The sequence below is a fragment of the Choloepus didactylus genome, chromosome 9 (assembly GCF_015220235.1).
Source record: "Choloepus didactylus isolate mChoDid1 chromosome 9, mChoDid1.pri, whole genome shotgun sequence".
Classification (NCBI taxonomy): domain Eukaryota; kingdom Metazoa; phylum Chordata; class Mammalia; order Pilosa; family Megalonychidae; genus Choloepus; species Choloepus didactylus.
Genome location: NC_051315.1, coordinates 104,725,857 through 104,746,842, shown reverse-complemented (window position 1 = coordinate 104,746,842; position 20,986 = coordinate 104,725,857). Strand labels below are relative to the sequence as shown.

General features: G+C 36.2%; 2 protein-coding genes across 4 annotated transcripts in view; both read left to right on the top strand.

The window, feature by feature from the left end:
• The window catches only part of ERBB4 (erb-b2 receptor tyrosine kinase 4), a 1,164,817-nt gene that overhangs the window by 515,117 nt on the left and 628,714 nt on the right, over positions 1-20,986 (top strand). The window lies entirely within an intron of this gene.
• On the top strand, positions 2,085-4,644 carry LOC119544087 (S-methyl-5'-thioadenosine phosphorylase-like). Its single transcript, XM_037849197.1, is given in 1 exon segment — positions 2,085-4,644. A coding segment is annotated over 1 exon segment (1,032 nt). The 5' UTR covers positions 2,085-2,088; the 3' UTR covers positions 3,121-4,644.

Below are 20,986 nucleotides of genomic sequence, written 5' to 3'. Positions count from 1 at the left end.
AACTGCCAGCTGTGCTGTCATTTACCCCATGGTGATCTTGGATAATGGCCTTCACCTCTCTGGGACTCAGTTCCCTTATCTGTAAAGTGAAGGGGTTAGTTTGCTCTCTTAAGGTCTCTTCCAGTGGTGACCTGCTATGATTCTGTTTCCTTTTGCTTTTTCTTCATGTCTCATAAAAATTATGTATCTTCATTTTTAGACATTCTGTATCTCTGTTCAAAACTACCCTGATCTGTATTCCATTTTGAAGTTTGGGAAATGTTAATGTGGATTAAGTTTCCCATATTTATTCATTTAACCAAATTCTCATATTTCGAGGCAAACTATAGATTGTGACAATTGTGATAGCTTGGATTAGAGAATCCCTGAGTACTATGAGTCTAAGGATATTCATTACATAGAGTATACTAGTGATACAAAGTAAAAGAACTTGATATCCCTATCTTGTGGTTAATGACATAGCTACAGATACTCTTCTCTTTCAGAGGTAAAGCCACTGGTCACTTGCAAATGAAGCATCAGGAATTGCTTTTGATGTTAAGAACAGATTGTCACTCTTGGTTATTTCAGACTATTTTGATTCTAAAAGTTATCCCTGGGCACAGTAAAGGCTCATCTATGAGAACAGGAGAAAGAAGCCTTTTCATCTTCATCTGTCAGCCTCAACTCTTATTGACATTTACTGTTGGTAGTTTTCAGTCTTGTTTCCATATATTGTCCACTCTTACTTAACTCTAAGACCAAAATTGCAATGTAGGCCTGGGTCCTCTGAAGATGCTTTTTGGGGAAGGGGATTTGGAAAGCAATTGAAAGTCACACTAACATATAGTGCTGTAATATAGTACTAAAATTAAAAATTAGTGTCATACTCATATAGTATATTTAAGAAAGTCAGACGCCAACTCCCAGCAGTCAAACTGAGAAAACGTAATTACTTACCAATATTTTTTGTGAGATTCAAGTAACATAAATAATTCATTTTAAAAGACCTTATTGAGAACCCTTTGGAGGGAAGGACCAAGAAGATGGTGGCATAGAGAGGAGTGGAAATAAGTTAGTCCTCCTGGAACAACTAATAAACAACCAGGAACAGCTAGTAAATAATATGGAATAACTGCAGGGGGACAACCGTGACTGTCTATACATTGTACACCAACCTGGATTGGGAGGAATGCCTGAAATCAAAGCATAAAATCTGTAAGTAAAAACTGTGGACCCAAGCTAGGAGCCCCCTCCCCCCATGGCAGCCCAAACTGCAAAACCTCGCTGTGGTAGAAAGCAGCACTCTCTGAACAAGTGAATATACTTCAGTCCAGCTCCAAATGGGGTTTTAATTAACATAAGTGTACTGCTCAATACAAGCTACATATCCCAACAAAGAGGCTTTTAGTAATGACTGTCCTTAAAGAGCCAGAGGACTTCTCTTTCCTGGAGGGGGAGCCCAGAGGACCAGGTGCTATCTCTGGGCAGCGGGTGAAGCTGGGTAGGGGGGAGTATGGATTGGCCCTGAAGGATGACTTTCTGTCCCTTTTTCTCTCTCTTAACCTGGGTGGCTCAGTGGAGAAAACTGCAGCCATTTTCAGTTCACAGCATGCTGACCCAGACAGGGGTGGAGATAGCAGAGTCAGAGAGACAAAGAACCTATTTAAATGCAGATGTTAATTCCCTAGGGGGTATATCTTCCCTAAAAGGAAGGAGGTGGTGTACAGCTCTACTACCAGCCTCCCATTCAGAGCCTGGGGGAAAACATCCAAAATAGAAACTAAGAGGGCCACACCCCCTTGTATCAGTCAGGAACAACAGGCTGACAGAACACCTGCTGGGCAGGTTATTAAAAGCACAGTAGCTTGAGGCTTCACAGGGCATGTCAGTCTTCTAAGACACACCCTCAAGGAAACCTGATACTGAATATTGCCCCCTTCTGAGATCTGAGCCTGTTCTGGTCTGTGAAAACCTGATTGGGGTAACCAAGGAAACCAGATGCCTAGACAACAGAAAACTACAACCTACACAAAGAAAAACAAAATTATGGCACAGTCAAAGGAACAAACTTACATTTCAACTGAGATACAGGAATTGAAACAACTAATGCTAAATCAATTCAAAAAGTTTAGGGAAGATATGGCAAAAGAGATGAAGCATATAATGAAAACACCGGGCGAACATAAGGTAGAAATCGAAAGTTCAAAAAAAACAACTGGCAGGCTTACCCCAACGCGCTGTTTGGCGGTCGCCTCCGCCCTGGCACAGCTCCTTCCTCCCACGGACATGGCCCCAGGCGCCGCCACCATAGCCATGAAGGTTGGAATAATTGGCGGAACAGGCCTGGATGATCCAGAAATTTTAGAAGGAAGAACCGAAAAATATGTGGATACTCCATTTGGCAAGCCATTCGATGCCTTAATTTTGGGGAAGATAAAAAATGTTGATTGTGTCCTTCTTGCAAGGCACAGGAGGCAGCACACCATCATGCCTTCAGAAGTCAACCACCAGGCGAACATCTGGGCCTTGAAGGAGGAAGGCTGAACTCACATAGTAGTGACCACAGCTTGTGGCTCCTTGAGGGAGGAGATTCAGCCCAGCGATATGGTCATCATTGATCAGTTCATCAACAGGACCACCAAAAGGCCTCAGACTTTCTATGATGGAAGTCATTCCTGTGCCAGAGGAGTGTGCCATATTCCAGTGGCTGAACCATTCTGCCCTAAAACGAGAGAGGTCCTCATAGAGACTGCCAAGAAGCTAGGACTCCGGTGTCACTCAAAGGGGACAGTGGTCACAATTGAGGGACCTCGTTTTAGCTCCTGCGCAGAAAGCCTCATGTTCCGTGCCTGGGGGGCAGACGTTATCAATATGACCACAGTTCCAGAGGTGGTTCTTGCTAAGGAAGCAGGAATTTGCTATGCAGGTATTGCCATGGCAACAGATTACGATTGCTGGAAGGAGCACGAGGAAGCGGTTTCAGTGGACAAGGTCTTAAAGATCCTGAAAGAAAATGCAAATAAAGCCAAAAGCTTACTCCTCACTACCATACCCCAGATAGGGTCCATGGAATGGTCAGAAACCCTCCACATGCTGAAGAATGTGGCCCAGTTTTCTGTTGTAGTACCAAGACATTAAAATAACGTGGCTGCCCAGGAGAAAAGAAGGCTTTGTAATTCTAGTCACTTTAGGAATTCCTGCTTAACTCGAAAGCAGCTTTCTTGCCCTTGCCCACTGAGGAAGAACGTGTGATACGAAAGATAAGAAACTGCACATATTAGCAACTCCTCCTACAGGATTTGGGCTGCTTCAAAAAACAGAAGAAAAACAAATGACCAGGAAACAGCTGGGAAAATCTTACAACTTGGAGAACAGACAAGAGGTAGATCACCCCCCATCTCTCCTGTGCACACATAAATTTGCAACAGTAAAATGAGGAGGAGTTTTCCATATTGCCAAGGAATATGAAGAAGAAATTAGACTCTCTCGCTGTTGGTGTGACCGTAAATTGGTACAGTCTTTTCTGCAGAGAAATTTGGTAAAACATATCAAGAGGCTTACAAATATTTATACCCTTTGAACTGGTTATTCCTAGGAATTTATCTTTAAAAAGTTATCAAAGATACATACAGAGAATTATATGGAAAGAAGGATGTTCAATTTAGTGTTAGTTATAATAGCAGAAATTCAAAACAATCTGAATATCCAACAATTGAAATAAATAATGATCTAGCTATAATAGATTTTAAAGCAGCCAGCTGAAGATCACATTTTCAGAAAATATTTAATGTCCTAAAGATATGGTTGCTTTGTAATCTGAAGTGGGAAAGGGATATGTAAACATTTTACAGTATTAAGTTTGGTTTACATTTCTATGTATCCATACAAAAGGATTAGAAAGAAATCTATATATATATAATCTTTTGTTACTGGATTTGAGGAAGGCATACTGGATAATTTTTATTTTCTTTACATTTTTCTGTATCTTCACATTTTTCTACGTTGACTATAAGCAAATAATAAAGTTGTTTGTTTTAGAAATAAAAATGGACTTAAAGCTAGATCTTGAATACACAGTTTCTTGTAATGAAGCAACATTTGAGACAGTACTACTAAGATTGCTACATCTTTATGTCATTAAAAAAGAGTCTCATTAATGACTATATAATCAGCTTGAGTTTGTAACAGCTTCCTCAGAAAAACTGGGTGTTTAATACTGAGTTAGTCTAAAAGTTAAACTACTTAATAGACTGCATACACACCTTATAGTGTGTCAGGTATTTTTAAAATTAATATTTGACTTGTTTCTACTCCTTTCATGAGCTGAATTTTACATGAATTGGTGATTTTTTTTAGATAAAAAAAGATAAAGTGGAAGCTTGCTTTCAACTGTTTATTGTTAATTTTATAGGAATGCTTTTTGTTTTTGTTGAAAGTTTTCTATCACAAGGAAATCTTATTATTTTCTCCTTCAGAATTATTATTTTACTTTTTACTGTTGTCTGTTGCAGGGTAATGGTGATGTTCTTTTGTCAACCTAAAAAGCCTGTAAAGTCAATGTGTTTCTATGCGATTGTCTTCAGGATAATAAGTGTCAAGTGTCAATTTTCAACAATAAAATAAACCAGATACCCCTCTGGAAAAAAAAAAAAAAAAACAACTGGCAGAATCTGTGGAAATGAAAGGCACAACACAAGAGATGAAAGACACAATGGAGACATACAACAGCAGATCTCAAGAGGCAGAAGAAAACTCTCAGGAACTAGAGAACAAGACACCTGAAATCCTACAAACAAAAGAACAGATAGGTGAAAGAATGGAAAAATATGAGCAACATCTCAGGGAATTGAATGACAACATGAAATGCATGAATGCAAGTGTCATGGGTGTCCCAGAAGGAGAAGAGAAAGGGAAAGGGGCAGAAGCAATAATAGAGGAAGTAATCAATGAAAATTTCCCATCTCTTATGAAAGACATAAAATTACAGATCCAAGAAGCATAGCATACCCCAAACAGAATAGATCTGAATATGCCTACACTAAGACACTTAATAATCAGATTATCAAACATTGAAGACAAAGAGAGAATCCTGAATGCAGCAAGAGAAATGCGATCCATCACGTACAAAGGAAGCTTTATAAGACTATGTGCAGATTTCTCAGTAGAAAGCATGGAGGCAAGAAGAAAGTGGTGTGATATATTTAAGATACTGAAAGAGAAAAACCACCAACTAAGAATTCTATATTGGGCAAAACTGTCCTTCAAATATGAGGGAGAGTTTAAAATACTCTCTGACAATCAGACAATGAGAAAGTTTGTGAAAAAGATATTTGCTCTGCAGGAAATACTAAAGGGAGCACTACAGACAGGAAAAGACAGGAGTGAGATGTTTGGAACAAAATTTTGGGTGATGGTAGCACAGCAATGTAAGTACACTGAACAAAGATGACTGTGAGTATGGTTGAAAGAGGAAGGTTAGGAGCATGTGGGACACCAGAAGGAAAGAGGAAAGATAAAGACTGGGACTGTATAATTCAGTGAAACCTAGAGTGCTTAACAATTGTAGTAGAATGTACAAATATGTTTTTACATGAGGGAGAACAAACGAACGTCAGCCTTGCAAGGTGTTAAAAATGGGGTGGTATTGGAGGAAAAATACAATCAATGCAAACTAGAGGGTGTAATTAGCAGAAGCATTGTATTATGCTTCCTTTAATGTAACAAAGTCAATATACCAAAGCTAAATGCCTATAAGAGAGGGACTTAAAGGAGGATTATAGGACTCTTGGCATTGGTGATGTTGTCTGACTCTTTTATTCTACTTTAGTTTAATGTGTTGATGAACAAAATTTGAGGGCAATATATTGAATGAAATAAGTTAGACACATAAGGACAAATATTGCAGGGTCTCACTGATATGAACTAATTATAATGTGTAAACTCATAGACATGAAATATGTTACCAGGATATAGAACAAGGTTAAAGAATGAGGAGCGGTTGCTTATCATGAGCAGAATATTCAACTAGGTTGAATTTAAATGTTTGGAAGTGAACAGAAGTGACAGTAGCATGTTGTGAGAATAACTAACAGTGCTGAATGGTACACAAATGTGGTTGAAAGGGGAAGCTCAGAGTCACGTATGTCACCAGAAGGAAAGTTGGAGGTTAAAAGATGGGAATGTATAAAACAGTGAATATTGCTGGGCAGTGTCTGTGATTAACTGTACAAATATTAGAAATCTCTTTCATGAACTGTTCTTTAACTAGAAGTTAATAATAGAGGGGCATGTAGGGAAAATATATACCTATTGCATACTACATACTGCAGTTAGTAGTATTTTACCATTCTTTCATCAATAGTAACATATGTACTATACCAATACTATGAGTCAATAATGGAGGGGGTGGTTAGGGGTAGGGAAGGATATGAGTTTCCTTTTTTTGTCTTTATTTGTTTTCTGGAGTAATGAAAATGTTCTAAAAATTCAAAAACTTAATTTTGGTAATGGATGCACAGCTGTATGATGGTACTGTGGGCGACTGATTGTACACTTTGGATCTTTGGATAATTGTATGGTGTGTGAACAATAATAAAAAAGAAAAAGACCTTATTGGTTTCAGAGTGACAAAGAGCTTTAACTGTAACCCATTGCTTCTGGATACTGATATCTGAATTACTACTATTTTGGAAGACTTTGTTAATTTTTGTATCTTCCCACCCAAACAGCAAGTAACAGCTGGACTTGGGAAGAAGAGTAGGAAAGTTTCCCAACTTCACAAAGGGTCATCTGTGGTTCTCTTTTTATTATTATGATTTTGAGATATGAGAGGATCCCTTAGACATAAGAACTGTTTTATTGTTTCTGGGGACTAGAGCCTCCAGATAGCATTAACAAATCATAAATATTGTGTTCTTTTGATATATTGAATACTAACTTTTTTAAATTAGGGATTGAGACATTATGTATTCTTCAAAGGAATGCGAAATGGAAGTTTTCAAAAGCCAATAGATGTTAGAATTCATAGTGAAATAAAAACAGTAATCCTGGATATGGAATGAAATTGTTCAGAAACCATTAGATATAATAATTCATTGCAAAAGCAATATAGTAATTCTGGTATTATCTGTTTGTGTCAAGGAGAATGTGAAAAACTCAATACTTCAACTGAAAGGTGGCAGAGAAAAACAGCAATAGGAATTTGATTTTCTTATATGGAATAAATTAACTTGATTTTATGTCTTGAGTAATGGCAAGAATCCATGTGTACTAGGGATGATTATAAACTTGAATTTTTGTTTTCAGGCTGTAATTTGTATCTATGATAAAAATTTCATATATAAATATTAAAGACTATATGCCAATTATGCAAATTTCACATATCTCTTAAATAAAATGGTATAATGGGAAATCATATTACTGGTAGAAGGGACACTGCAGTGAAGTACTAGCTTGATCACTAATTAAATTTATGTCTCTAGACAGTACACTTAAAACACTTGGACTAAAAAAAGAGAGATCTTTTCCAGATCAAATATTTTATATATGGTTTTCCAAAGAATAGGGAGGAAAAAAATAAAACAAAACAAATCTTTAAGCTAAGAATAGTGAATAAAGATAATATGCGTTGACTGATCACATTATGCTAGGCACTGTGGTAAGTTCTTTACATTAAATGTCTCATTTTATACTCCCAATAACCTTACAAGATAGGTACTGCTTTATTAAATAGCTGCAAAATAGGCTTAGGAGTACTAAATAACTTGCTCAAGGTCACACAGGTAGTAAGTGATGGAATGGGGCCTGATTTAAGAGTGTAAACTCTTACTCCCTACACTCTTGTGCTTTTAACATATTTAGAAGGAGTCCTATTCATTAGAACTGAAAATATTAAACATCTTAACTGTCAAATAAATAATTAAATTAATATGATTCTTATCTATAATATATTAATTATTTGATCTGTAGTAAGAGTCTCAAGTTATTCCAGCTAACGTTCTCTCTAAAAGCCTGACATGTATTAATCTTCCTTGCATTTTGATGCATTTTGCACTTTAATATCTGTCAGTGTAAAAGTTATAGCTGATATAAAGTACAACCTACCCCTTTGCTTTACATATAGATTCTCATTCGTTAATTTTTAGATAAATTTATTTTTCTAACAAAAATTCAAAAAAAGGTAGCAGTGCTAGTACAGTTTGTCAGGAGTTGAAAGATTATCTTTTAACCTAAGGCAAAGTATTCTGTGTACCCATGTGAATGCATAAGAATTGGGTTTTTGTCAATTTAAAAAGACTGAATTTTGTTTAAGGAGTTTGAAAACCAAAGGATTATAGCTGAAGAAATTGTCACTTAAACAGGGACTTAGTCATTCTCCTATATCAAGTCAGAGGTAACTTGTTTTTCATATTCCCAAACATATTGATGTTAATAGTCCTAAATGGCTTTCTGAAGTTGGCAGGGCCCATCTGGCTCTTCTTAGTGAATAGACAAGTTTCTGCATATTAGAGTTAGTGCTCAATAGATTTTCCTTTGCCTCAAAGCTAAGGAAACTAAGCTGAGACAACAAAAGTCATTTTATTGAAATAGGCCTTGCTTGTAAAATGAATTCCACTTCTCTTCCGTAGCTTGTAATATTACTCCAAAGTAATTATCTAAGAAAGATTTAGTTCTCTTATAAAATATGGAATAAACAACAACTCAGCTAGTTTGCAGTATAGATGTAGCAAGTGATCACAGTGGTAAACTGTGTGGACACCAACTATTTTAGATTCATTAAAATTGTATGCCAATTAGTTCCTGTTTATTTGGGGGAAAATAAATCTTTAACCAGGAGAGAGATCCATTTATTTATTTTTACAGGAAATACCATAAGACAGAGACTAAAATCATGAAGAAAGGTCATGGGCACTTAAAAAAAAGCTTAGAGTAAATTCCAGCTGGCAAATCAAATAGGAGGATATATATTTGATATGCAACAGAAAGGGAAACCAAGAAAAAGTGAAGTACCTGGCTACTTTCATAGAGTAGCTTAGTGTCATAGTTAATTATATGAGTGTGTAATTTTATTTTATGTTCCCAATCTCCAAAGCTTACTTTTCCAACCCAACTCTTGAAGGAGTCAGGTCAGCACAGCCACATGACCAAAGAACACACTAGGCACAGAGTCAGATATGAGTTTTTTTAGGACTTACAAACAGGAGAAGATTTTTCCCAATGGCAGCCGTTTAGGAAGTCAGCATTCTGCAGAGGCAGGAGTGCAAGGGACACCTATAGGGTATGAGAACAGAGTTTCAGCAGGGTCTTATGACACAGGGTTCTGGGGATTTGTTATCAACAGTGATCATGGAAGGGGAGCTTCAATGCTTTCAAGATAACTGGTTTACAATAGCATCTGTACATTCTTTCCTCCTTGATGGGGTCTGTTGACCTTTAACTTCTGTCCCTGTCATATAGGCAGCTACATGCAGAGACTTACCTTCAATATGGAGGGCGAGCCGGGCCCTGGTCTCCACTCTTGCAAGTTTCTGTGAAAACCTGGTATGAAGTGTTTGTAAATAATTAATGAGGGCATTATTTTCCAGATAGGATCTAATACAGTCTAAACAATTTTACTGTAAGTTATGGAAATTTTACATTTTTAAACAATTATTTTAAAACAACAGCAACAAAAATTTAGAAAGGATATTCCTGCAGCATTTTATTACATTAATTTGCAATTCTTCATTGTAGAAAAAAATAAAAATAATTTTAAACTTGCCTATAATGCCAAGTTATTTCTTCAACCATCACCAACTTAAGGATTTATCCATTCTGAATTTGAAATCAAAATTCTTTGAATACAGCTTATGAGCCTCTTTGTTTTAAGGGGGAAAAGAACCACTAAGCAAACTGAAAAGAAAGAGGAGATAATAGAGCTTGGAAGCAAGCTCTTGGCAAAGAGGAACAGGAGCAGTGGAATAATTTAATTGCTCATCAGCTAATTATACGGTATTATAATGTTAATGTGTCTTCATCATGACAATGTAATAGGTATAGATTGAAGCATATGAAAAAGAAAGTGTTGATGCAGTAATTATAAGTAAGAGTGGAGCTGTTAGAGTAATTATAATGCTTCATCGGGTAATTAACATATTGTTCAACTTGAGATGGGGAACAAAGAGTGAAAAAGTTAAATATTGAAGGACATGCCTTTGACACTCCAGAGATATCTTTGAGTTTTTGCAAGGAATAGCATATTCTATATTGATACTGTTATTTCCTGTTTCCCTTTTTTATAATTTATTATTTTTTCAGTCACATTTGCTATAAAAGAACACAGCAATTTGAGGATGACATGCTACTGGTAGTTAAAGTTTTTATGTAATATGATCTATGTTGCTGCTACTTCTCTTCTGAGTTCTGATTTTAACTCATTTTGTATTCCCCAGGTCATTAAATGAGCTAAAAACAAACAAACAAACAAACATTTTAAATTAAACTGGCTGAAAATGACATAATGTATGTGAGCAGTTCTATAAACTGAAGATTGTGATGATTGAAAAGAATGCACCTGAGCAGTTCCTTCTGAGAGAGGCTGAGTAGTTTCCCTTCTATTTCAGTATAAATGGGTAACCTGAATTAAATACACATAGAACCCTCTCATTTCACTCATACGTATCTTTTTATTGTAAAGCCATTTGAATGGACAATAAGGAAAAACAGCAACAACTAAATGCTGGCAACTACTGTTAGGAAGCTGCAAATTTGTAACCCATTTTCCTGTTCCTTTCTTTTCCTTCCTTCTCTCTTTCCCTCCCTCCCTTCCTTCCTTCCTATAAGGACCGCCTATGTGCCAAACTTTCCTAAGCGATTAACACGTATTAGCACATTTAATTTCTACTTTATTAGCAGTAGTATCCATCTCATTTTTCAGGTGGGGATACTGGAGCAGAAAGGTTAAGAAGCGATCAAAACCACACATCTCCTAAGTGATAGAACAGGGATTGTACCCTAGAGTCTGGCGTCCGTCTCTGCTAATCCCTACTATACACTACATTTCCCAGTTATCAATTTAAGAACCTGTTAGAAGACTGTATAAAAGGTTTCTGTATTCAGACTAGAATAGGGTGGTTAAGCAAGACTCAGTGAGCTGATAGATGAAGGATGAATAGGGTCTGGGTAGAAAGGAAAAAAGAAAAAGGCAATTAAAAATGCAAAAAATGAAGATGGTAAAGGTGAATTTGGTTGCATTGGAAGGTCCATGAATAGGAGAGGAAGGAAGAAAAGACTACACACAAATAGCCTTGAAACCAGTGACAAATTGGCAGAGGTCATTAAACATTTTTACCCAATAAATGCAGGTTTCCAAAATATTTCTAATCAATGAATATAGGAGCTACCATACTAGATATAGAGATGAATGTTTGACAGCTAACAGAGGAATTAAAATAGCCATGGATACCCTACTCCTTATTTTCAAAATAACAAAAAATGCTAAAGTTCTGAGACTTTAATCCCTGCTGAATTGTATTTTGTTACTTTGAGCATAGCAGGCTGCTAGGTCATCAATATTAATACTTTCATATATTTTTTATGGAAAATACATTTCGATTCAGTTCTTTTAATGAATGTTCACATCTGATTTTGCCATGGTGTAAATAAACCACATAATTAAGAAAAATGTGCAAACAATTACTTTCTTAAAGATCAGTAGGGAAAATTTTAAATCCCAGTAGTGTGTCAGTTCTCCAAATCATGATGTGTTATTTTTCATCAGTAAAAATTAAAATTGCATATGAACTATTAAAAAAAGTAATGCACATTTTAATGTAAAAAGAATTAGAGCAAAATGCTCACTGCCTAGCATAGCTCCAACTTTGCTATCAGGATAACTAACCTGATAAGAAATCCTATTCTCAAGTTAAAACATTTATGTAACTAGCATGCACTTAGAAGATATCTACTTTATTTTTGCACTATTTTGCCTGCTGAAATACAAAAACATAATAATAATAAACTGAAGTTAAAATTAGTTCATTCAAATTTAGTATACTGAGTTCTTACATGTTTCCGCCACATAAATCTATTGGAGATGGGAGATGACTGAGAATGTTTTGATTTCAAGTGCATTTAAAGTACATTCAGGAGGCTATGGTTGGAACAACATTGATTCTTTCCTTTCGGGGATTTGCAGAGTAAACCACTCTAGTGCAAGAAACACAAGCTTTGGGGTCCAAATGATCCCATATACTGACTCAATTACCTTCTCTTTTCCCTAGTGTGAGAAAGGTAATAATAATCTCTATCTTGCAGGGTTGTTGAGAAATTAAAAATGCATATAAAAGGGTTATCCTAGAAGCTGGCTCATGATAATTGCTCAGTTAAAACTAGCTATGATTATTGCTATTCGGCATAAGAGAGTTACTGAATAATGCTTAGCACCATTTAATAAGAAGTTCTTAAAAGTTTAATCCAACCCCATGAAATTATGTTTTGACATTTCTTTTTAAATATTAAATTATAGTTGTTCTCAATCTGTAATGAAAGACGTACTAAGCATTAAAGAAGCAAAATGTAGTCATGTAAAATATCCTCCAGTCAAGCCCCTTCACAAAAGGTGGAGAACTGCAATTGTCACAGGTTAGTTTAACTAAAAGGAAATTAGAGCTCTTTCTGCCTCTTCAAGAAAGTTCTTACTTTGTAATAATTCAAAAGTAATGAGCATAAGTTGTACAATCAGTATTCTCAGCAAATTGTTGCAGTCCATATGAAACCTTCATATATTCAAATGACTTGTAGCACGTCATATTATATTTGCTGATTGATGTATCCCACAAATATATGCTGAAGACACACTAATTTCCTGTGCTGTGTGTTTGGGATATAGCAGTGATTCGCTTCTATTTCTTCATTAGGCTCTGACCATCATGAAGGCAGAAATAATTTCATTTTAATATCCTTCAAAAATTGATAGCACTTGGAACATAAGTTCTTAATGAATATTCACTAAATAAATATACAAGTAAATGAATTTTTATTTTGTTTGGAGATAGGGTTAGAAAGTCTATTGATTATTTAAATTCACTGTAATTCACAAACCATTAGCCAGAAGCCTTAAGTTTCAGTCCCTAAACAAAATTTGTATAACAATCATTAACAATAAACATAAACATATTTAGATATTTATAATAAGATTTATATTTATATTTATAAATTTTACTGTTCCTCCCTTTCCCTGACATTCTCTAGAGGAAATGTTCATGTCCAGTGAAACAAGGAAAAAACTTATGAGAGGACATTTGCTTATTTATTAAATAACTGAGATCACATTGTATTCTTCTGTGGCTCTCATTTTACTTTCAGTCCATCACTTAACTGATACATAAAAAAATTGGCGTTTTTCTCTGTAGTTTAACATCATTGTTTCCTGATATGATGAAAATGGAGAGAACCTTAAAAATTCAATTGCTTCTTTATGTGGAAAGGAAAAAGCGGCCAGAAAAGTTTCTTCCTTTCCTTTTGGAGGAGAAAAGAAAAAGGCTGCATAAGCAATTCATACTTGTTTTGAGAAATGGAACACACACATTAGAAAAAAGAAAAGGCCCAGGTGGAAATATTTTAGATGGATGTATTTGGAACCCTCATTCTCTTTGTTTTGGTCACATGCTGTGTTGGAATCCATGGGGACGTGGTAAAGGTAGATCACAGCCAGGCCCTGTAGTTATGGCAAAAAAAGACTAGGAGAAACCTAAATGCAGGCCCATATTGAACTAAAATTATAAAATTTTTTAGTGTTTGTTACTCAGCCTAATTAATGACCAAATAAGAATTTAGACAATGAGGTTTATATCCAGCTTTTCTCTTCTTCTTCTTTTTTTTTTAGTGATGGAAAAATAATTCCAACCAAATCAATCATTCAAATATGATCTATTCCAGGATAATTCATTTTGTATTGTGTTTATAAAAGGAAATATTTTAAAAATCTCCACATTTTTTAAAAGGAGTATGAAACATTGCTATATACTTATAATAAAAGTTGTCCCATAATGGTATATTTCAGAACCATTTTGCAAATGATATATAGGATAAGGTACGTACTTTAAGTTTATGTATGGCTGAAGAATAATACTTTCCTGTGAAGTAGTTAAATACAGAGAAAAGCAATAACTAAGTTCTGCCAAAATTACTGAGATACTAAAAGCCATTCTCCTGCTGAGATGCCCTTTGAACCGTGTATTGGAAAATATTTGATCACATTCTGTGATGCCCATCTAAACTTGTTGTTTGGGCTAGATGCTTTTATCCAGATTAAAAGGTGTAGTCATTATCTCAGCTCTTTGAGTTTTACTGTGTTCCATGGTAAAGTTAACAGTCCAACCTAATCAATCTGCAGGTAAGTTTATGTAAAACTACAAAGGCAGTGTGTTACCAAGAGAATGCAAATTTTCATCCAGGTATTAAACCTGTGGCATTTCTCATTCTTCTACAAGAAGAACTCAATGCATCAAGTTTAATGTCTAGTGGGATATAAGGGACACACAAATCCTAAATGTTATTAGCCGTGGAATTTAGTTGTCTTTGTTTTTCGTTAACTAAGTACTTGTCATACAGTTGAGAATACATTTATAATGCATGTACATAAGTTGTTAAAACTAATAGTTTGAATGGCATTTTTGAGATATGTAATAATTTTTTTCTCATTAACTCTCATAATCCATTTGCTACTATCCTTAGGCTAAGCTTTATTTCATTTCTGCAGTCTCTCAGATATGTTCATTCTCTGACACAGCAGGTTAGAACTTGGAAACCTGAAGACCGAAAAGGTCCAAGCTATGTGCAAACCTCAACCTCTCTACTTTAGCTAATCTCTCCCCAAGTAAAATGGGGAATTTTATTTAAAAACAGAAAAAAAAAACAAAACAAAACACATACATCAAAAACACAAATTGAACAAACAACAAGAAAAACCCTCAAGATTGTTTCTGATTCATAGCTGGTTGTTAGTGAAAATGAAGAGGAAAAACAGGGTAACTGAATAACATTCATTGCTCTTACTTCCTATTTCCTCTGCCTGAAATAGTCCTAAAATTATTCTAGATCATTTATACTATGTGTTATAATCTATCCTTATCTCTACTATCTTTAATATTTATTTTTTAGTTCATGGAAGTTTACATGCACAGTGGGGATTACTTTGTCCCTATCCCCCTGAATTTAAGAGAACTGTATTCTTCAATCAAGGGATAGTAGCTAGCATTTTTTAAAGGGATCTAAACTTACATGGACTACAGGCATAACATAATAAAAAAGTAGCCATGATTTGTGCTATGTCTCTGCAGTTCCACAGAATCTATTATAATGCTAAGTATACAAAGGTTGATAACATAAACCTCGTAAATGAAGTGGAGTAAAAAAAATGCACTGTTTTCTTCTCAAGGACAACGACAACTTCTATGTCCCCTATAACAAGACAAGAAACTGAACTAGATTTTATCAGATGTTTCTTTTTTATCAAGTTGTTAATGGGGAAATTCTTATAGCTCGGTAGAATCTTTTGAAAATGAACTATCAGGATCAGCAGGTTTAACTTTCTTCTCATCATATCTCTTAATCCTTCATCCTTCATCATGTTCCTAGGGAGGTTGGTTTAGGGGACTATTCACACTTTAGTTTTGTCTGATTTGTGAGTGGTAGGAAGATTAAGTATATTAATTCATTATTTATATATAGGGATAGAAATTTTATCAAAGTAATAAATGAAGAATTGGGACTATATCCATAAAATATTTACACATGTCCCAGGTAGGGTGTGTGTTTACTATCACTAAGAAATGCTGTCTCTTTCTACCCAGAGGAAATCAAAAGCATAATAATGAGAGGAGAGGCAAGATGATGGCAGAGAGCAGTGGAATTTAGTTAATCCCCTGGAGCAACTAATAAACAACCAGGAACAACTAGTAAATAATTTGGAATAACTGCTGTGGGACAACAGTGACTGTCCACACATCGTATACCAATGTGGATTGGGGGGCGTGCCTGAGACCACAGCATAAGATCTGTAAGTAAAAGCTGCTGAACCATGCCAAGAGCCCCTCCCTCATGGCAGACTGAGCTGTAAAACCTCACTGCAGTAGAGACCAACACTCTCAGAGGGGAGTGAGCGAATATAGCTCAGCTGAGCGCCAACTGGGGTTTTAATTAACAAATCTGGACTGCTCAATACAAGATACAAACCCCCAGCAAGCAGGCAGAGGCTTTTAGTGATGACTGACCTTAAAAAAAAACCAGAAGACTCATGTGACCTGGGAGGTGGAGCCCAGAAGACCCAGTGTTAACTTGGCTGATGAGTGAATCTGGGGGGCCATGTACTGTCTCCAAAAGGGGTCTTTCTGTCCCTTTTTCTCTCTCTCAACCTGAGGGGCTCAGAAGAGAGAGCCGCAGCCATTTTCAGTTCCCAGCACCCTGACCCAGATGGGTGAAGATAACAGAGTCAGAGAGACAACATTTCAAATGCAGATGAAAACTCCTGAGGGGACATTTATCTTCTCTAAGAGTAAGGAGGTGGGGCCTAGCCTCCCCTTCAGAACCAGACCGCAGAGCCTGGGGGAAAACTGCCAAAACAGAAACTGAAGTGGCCACATCTCCTTACACCAGTCAGGAACTACAGGCTGACAGGCGCCACCTGCTGGGCAGGTTAGGAAAAGCAGAGAGACTGGAAACCTCACAGGAAAGTCTGTTATTCCTCTAAGATACACACTGAATATAACCCCATTCTGAGACCTGAATTCATTCTGGTCTGGGAAAATTTGACTGGAATAACCAAGGAAACCAGATGCCTAGACAACAGAAAACTACAATCTATACTAGGAAAAATGAAGCTATGGCCCAATCAAAGGAACAAACTTACACCTCCATCAAGATGCAGTTGAGATATTGTTTCACTTTAATGAAACAATCTATTAAAGATTTTCAAAGAAATATGCTAAATGAAATAAAAAACCAAATCAGTGAGTTCGGGGAAGATATAACAAAAGAGATGAAGGCTATAAAGAAAACACTGGGCTAACATAAGGTAGAAATTGAAAGTTTGAAAAAACAATTGGCAGAATCTATGGAAATGGAAGGCACAACACAAGAGAAGAAAAGCACAATGAAAACATACACCATAGATCCCAAAAGGCAGAGGAAAACACTCAGGAACTGCAGAACAAGACACCTGAAATCCTACACAAAAAAGAACAGATAGAGAAAAGAATGGAAAAATATGAGCAACATCTCGGAATTGAAGGATAACATGAAACACATGATGTACATGCCAAGGGTGTCCCAGAAGGAGAAGTGAAGGGAGAAGGGGCAGAAGCAATAATAGATGAAATAATCAATGAAAATTTCCCATCTCTTATGAAAGATATAAAATTACAGATCCAAGAAGGGCAGCATATCCCAAACAGAATAGATGTGAATAGACCTACGCCAAGACACTTAATAATCAGGTTATCAAATGTCAAAGACAAAGAGAGAATCCTGAAAGCAGTAAGAGAAAACCAATCCATCACATACAAAGGAAGCTTTATAAGACTATATATGGATTTCTCAGTAGAAGCCATGGAGGCAAGAAGGAAATGGTGTGATATATTTAAGATATTGAAAGAAAAACCACCAACCAAGAATCTTATATCTGGCAAAACTTTCCTTCAAATATGAGGCAGAGTTTAAAATACTCTCTGACCAACAGACAATGAGAGAGTTTGTGAACAAGCTGCCTGCACTACAGGAAATACTAAAGGGAGCATTAGAGACTGATAGTAAAAGACGGGAGTGAGAGGTTTGGAACACAATTTTGGGTGATGGTAGCACAGCAATGTAAGTATACTGAACAAAGATGACAGTGAACATGGTTGAAAGAGGAAGGTTAGGAGCATGTGGGACACCAGAAGTAAAGAGGAAAGATAAAGACTGGGACTGTATAATTCAGTGAAACCTAGAGTGCTCAACAATTATGATAAAATGTATAAATATGCTTTTGCATGAGGGAGAACAAATGAATGTCTACTTTGCAAGGTGTTAAAAATAGGGTGGTGATGGGCTGAGCCCTCTACCACAGGACTTGCCCTTGGGAAGACTTGCTGCAAAGGAGAGACTAGGCCTGCCTATAATTGTGCCTAAGAGCCTCCTCCCAAATGCCTCTGTTGTTCAGATGTGGCCCTCTATCTCTAGCTAAGCCAACTTGGCAGGTGAAATCACTGGCCCCCTCCCCCCCGCCACGTGGGATCAAACACCCAGGGAGTGAATTTCCCTGACAACATGGAATATGACTCCCAGGGAGGAATATAGACCCAGCACCGTGGGATGGAGAACATCTTCTTGACCAAAAAGGGGATGTGAAAGGAAATGAAATAAGCTTCAGTGGCAGAGAGATTCCAAAAGGAGCCGAGAAGTCACTCTAGTGGTCACTCTTACATACAATATAGACAACCCTTTTTAGGTTCTAATGAATTGGAACAGCTAGCAGTAAATACCTGAAACTATGAAACTACAACCTGGAACCCATGAATCTTGAAGACGATTGTATAAAAACGTAGCTTATGAGGGGTGACAGTGTGATTGGGAAAGCCATATGGACCACATTGCCCTTTGTCCAGTGTATGGATGAATGAGTAGAAAAATGGGGGGAAAAAAAGAAAAGCACCCAGTGTTCTTTTTTACTTTAATTGTTCTTTTTCACTTTAATTTTTATTCTTATTATTTTTGTGTGTGTGGTAATGAAAATGTTCAAAAATTAATTTTGGTGATGAATGCACAGCTATATAATGGTACTGTGCACAATTTAATGTACGCTTTTTATGACTGCATGGTATGTGAACATATCTCAATAAACATGAAATTAAAAAAATAAGGTGGTACTTGGGAAAAATATGATCAATGCAAACTAGAGACTATAGTTAACAGAAACTTTGTATTTTGCTTCCTTTAATGTAACAAAGGGAATATACCAAATCTAAATGCCTATAAAAGGGGGACATAAGGGAGGGGTATGGGACTGTTGGCTTTGGTAAGGTTGTCTGACTCTTATGCTACTTTAGTTTAATTCTGTTTTTCCTTTAGTTGCTTTTTAGCCATCATGGTTTTTTCTGTTTGCTTGTTTTTTCTCTTTCTTTTTCTTTTGTCTCTCTACCTTCTTTGACTCTTCCTCCTTCTTTGTGGAAGAAATAGAGATGTCCCTTATATAGATAGTGGTGATGGTGGTGAATACGTAAATATGTAACTATACAGGGAACCATCGATTGTTTACTTAGGATGGAAAGTATGGTGGGTGAACAAAAACTGTCTTAATAAAAAAAAAAAAACGAGTTGATGAAGAAAGCTTGAGGGCACTATATTGAGTGAAATAAGTCAGACACATAGAACAAATATTGCATGATCTCACTGATATAAACTAATTATAATATGTAAACACATAGACATGAAATGTAAGTTAACAGGATATAGAACGAGGCTAAAGAATGGGAAGTGGTTGCTTATCATGAGCAGAATGTTCAACTACATTGAACCTAAGTGTTTGGAACCAGACAGAGGTGACAGTAGCATTATTGTGAGAAAAACTAACAGTGCTGAATGGTGTGTGAATGTGGTGGAAGGGGAAGTTTAGAGTCACGTATGTCACCAGAAGGAAAGTTGGAGGTTAAAAGATGGGAATGTATAAAACAGTGAATCTTGTGGTGGACAATGTACATGAGTAACTGTAAAAATATTAGAAATCTCTTTCATAAACTAGAACAAATGTATGACACTATAACTAGAAGCTAATAATAGAGGGGTATATAGAGAAAAAAATATACCTATTGCAAATTGTGTACTACAGTTAGTAGTATTTTAACATTCTTTCATCAACAGTAACAAATGTACTATACCAATACTATGAGTCAGTAATGGAGGGGGGATGGTTAGGGGTAGGGGAGGAATTGAGTTTTCTTTTTTGGTCTTTATTTCTTTTCTGGAGTAACAAAAATGTTCTCAAAATTGGAAAAAAAATTAATTGTGGTGATGGATGCACAGCTGTATGGTGGTGCCATTGGCAATTGATTGTGGACTTCGGTTCTTTGGATAATTGTATGGTATGTGAACAATCTCAATAAAATTAAATTAAAGAAACCATAGTAATAATCAGACCTCTTTTTTAGGATCAGTTCTGTTCAGCAACTTTTTATCATATGTCCATTTGGATGAGGTATTCTGATTGGAAATAGGAGTATGGTGAATTCATGTACTCACTAAAATATTTACTGTATTTACTGAGTGCATACTACAGTCTGGGAATTGTTAGAATCTAATGATACAACAGTAAGCAAAACGAAGTTTTTGCTCTGAAGTAGCTCCCAGTGTAGTGAGGGGGAAAATATAGTGACACATTTCCTGCTCTTAAAGAGTTTATGTTCTAAGGGGGACACTGGCAAATACAGAAACAACACAGTGTGATATGAGTAATTAGTAAGATGTATGAATGTTATGACATTACTATATGGTGGGCAGAGGGGAGAGATTGCTTGATCTGAAGACCCTAAGGTGAAATGGCATACAAAAACTTAGAATAGGCTTTCTTAGGTGATGGCACTTGAGCTGAGTCCTAAAGGGTGGATATGTTGCAGATGGATGGGGCTAGTTGGGAATGGAAGGAAGGAGGAGAAATCTTAGAATGACAAACAGATGCCAACTCATGGCACATACTAAAGTCATGGTATGCAAGCAACAACATGCTATTCTACATTACTGTACAATATAGTTCTGGGAGTTGAATGGGGACTGTGGAATCAGATAAGACCATATGCATAGGTAGAATCAAGTTGTGGTAAGGAGCATGAACTTAATTCTGTAGGAATTGAGGAGCAATTCATGATTTTAAACAAAAGGTAGACATGGATTAGAACTGCAGAAAGATCACTCTGGTGGCACTGTTACTCAAAGAGGAGAATTAAACTAATTTATGCTCTCTGCTATCAGATGTCTGAATTGACATTTAGATAAA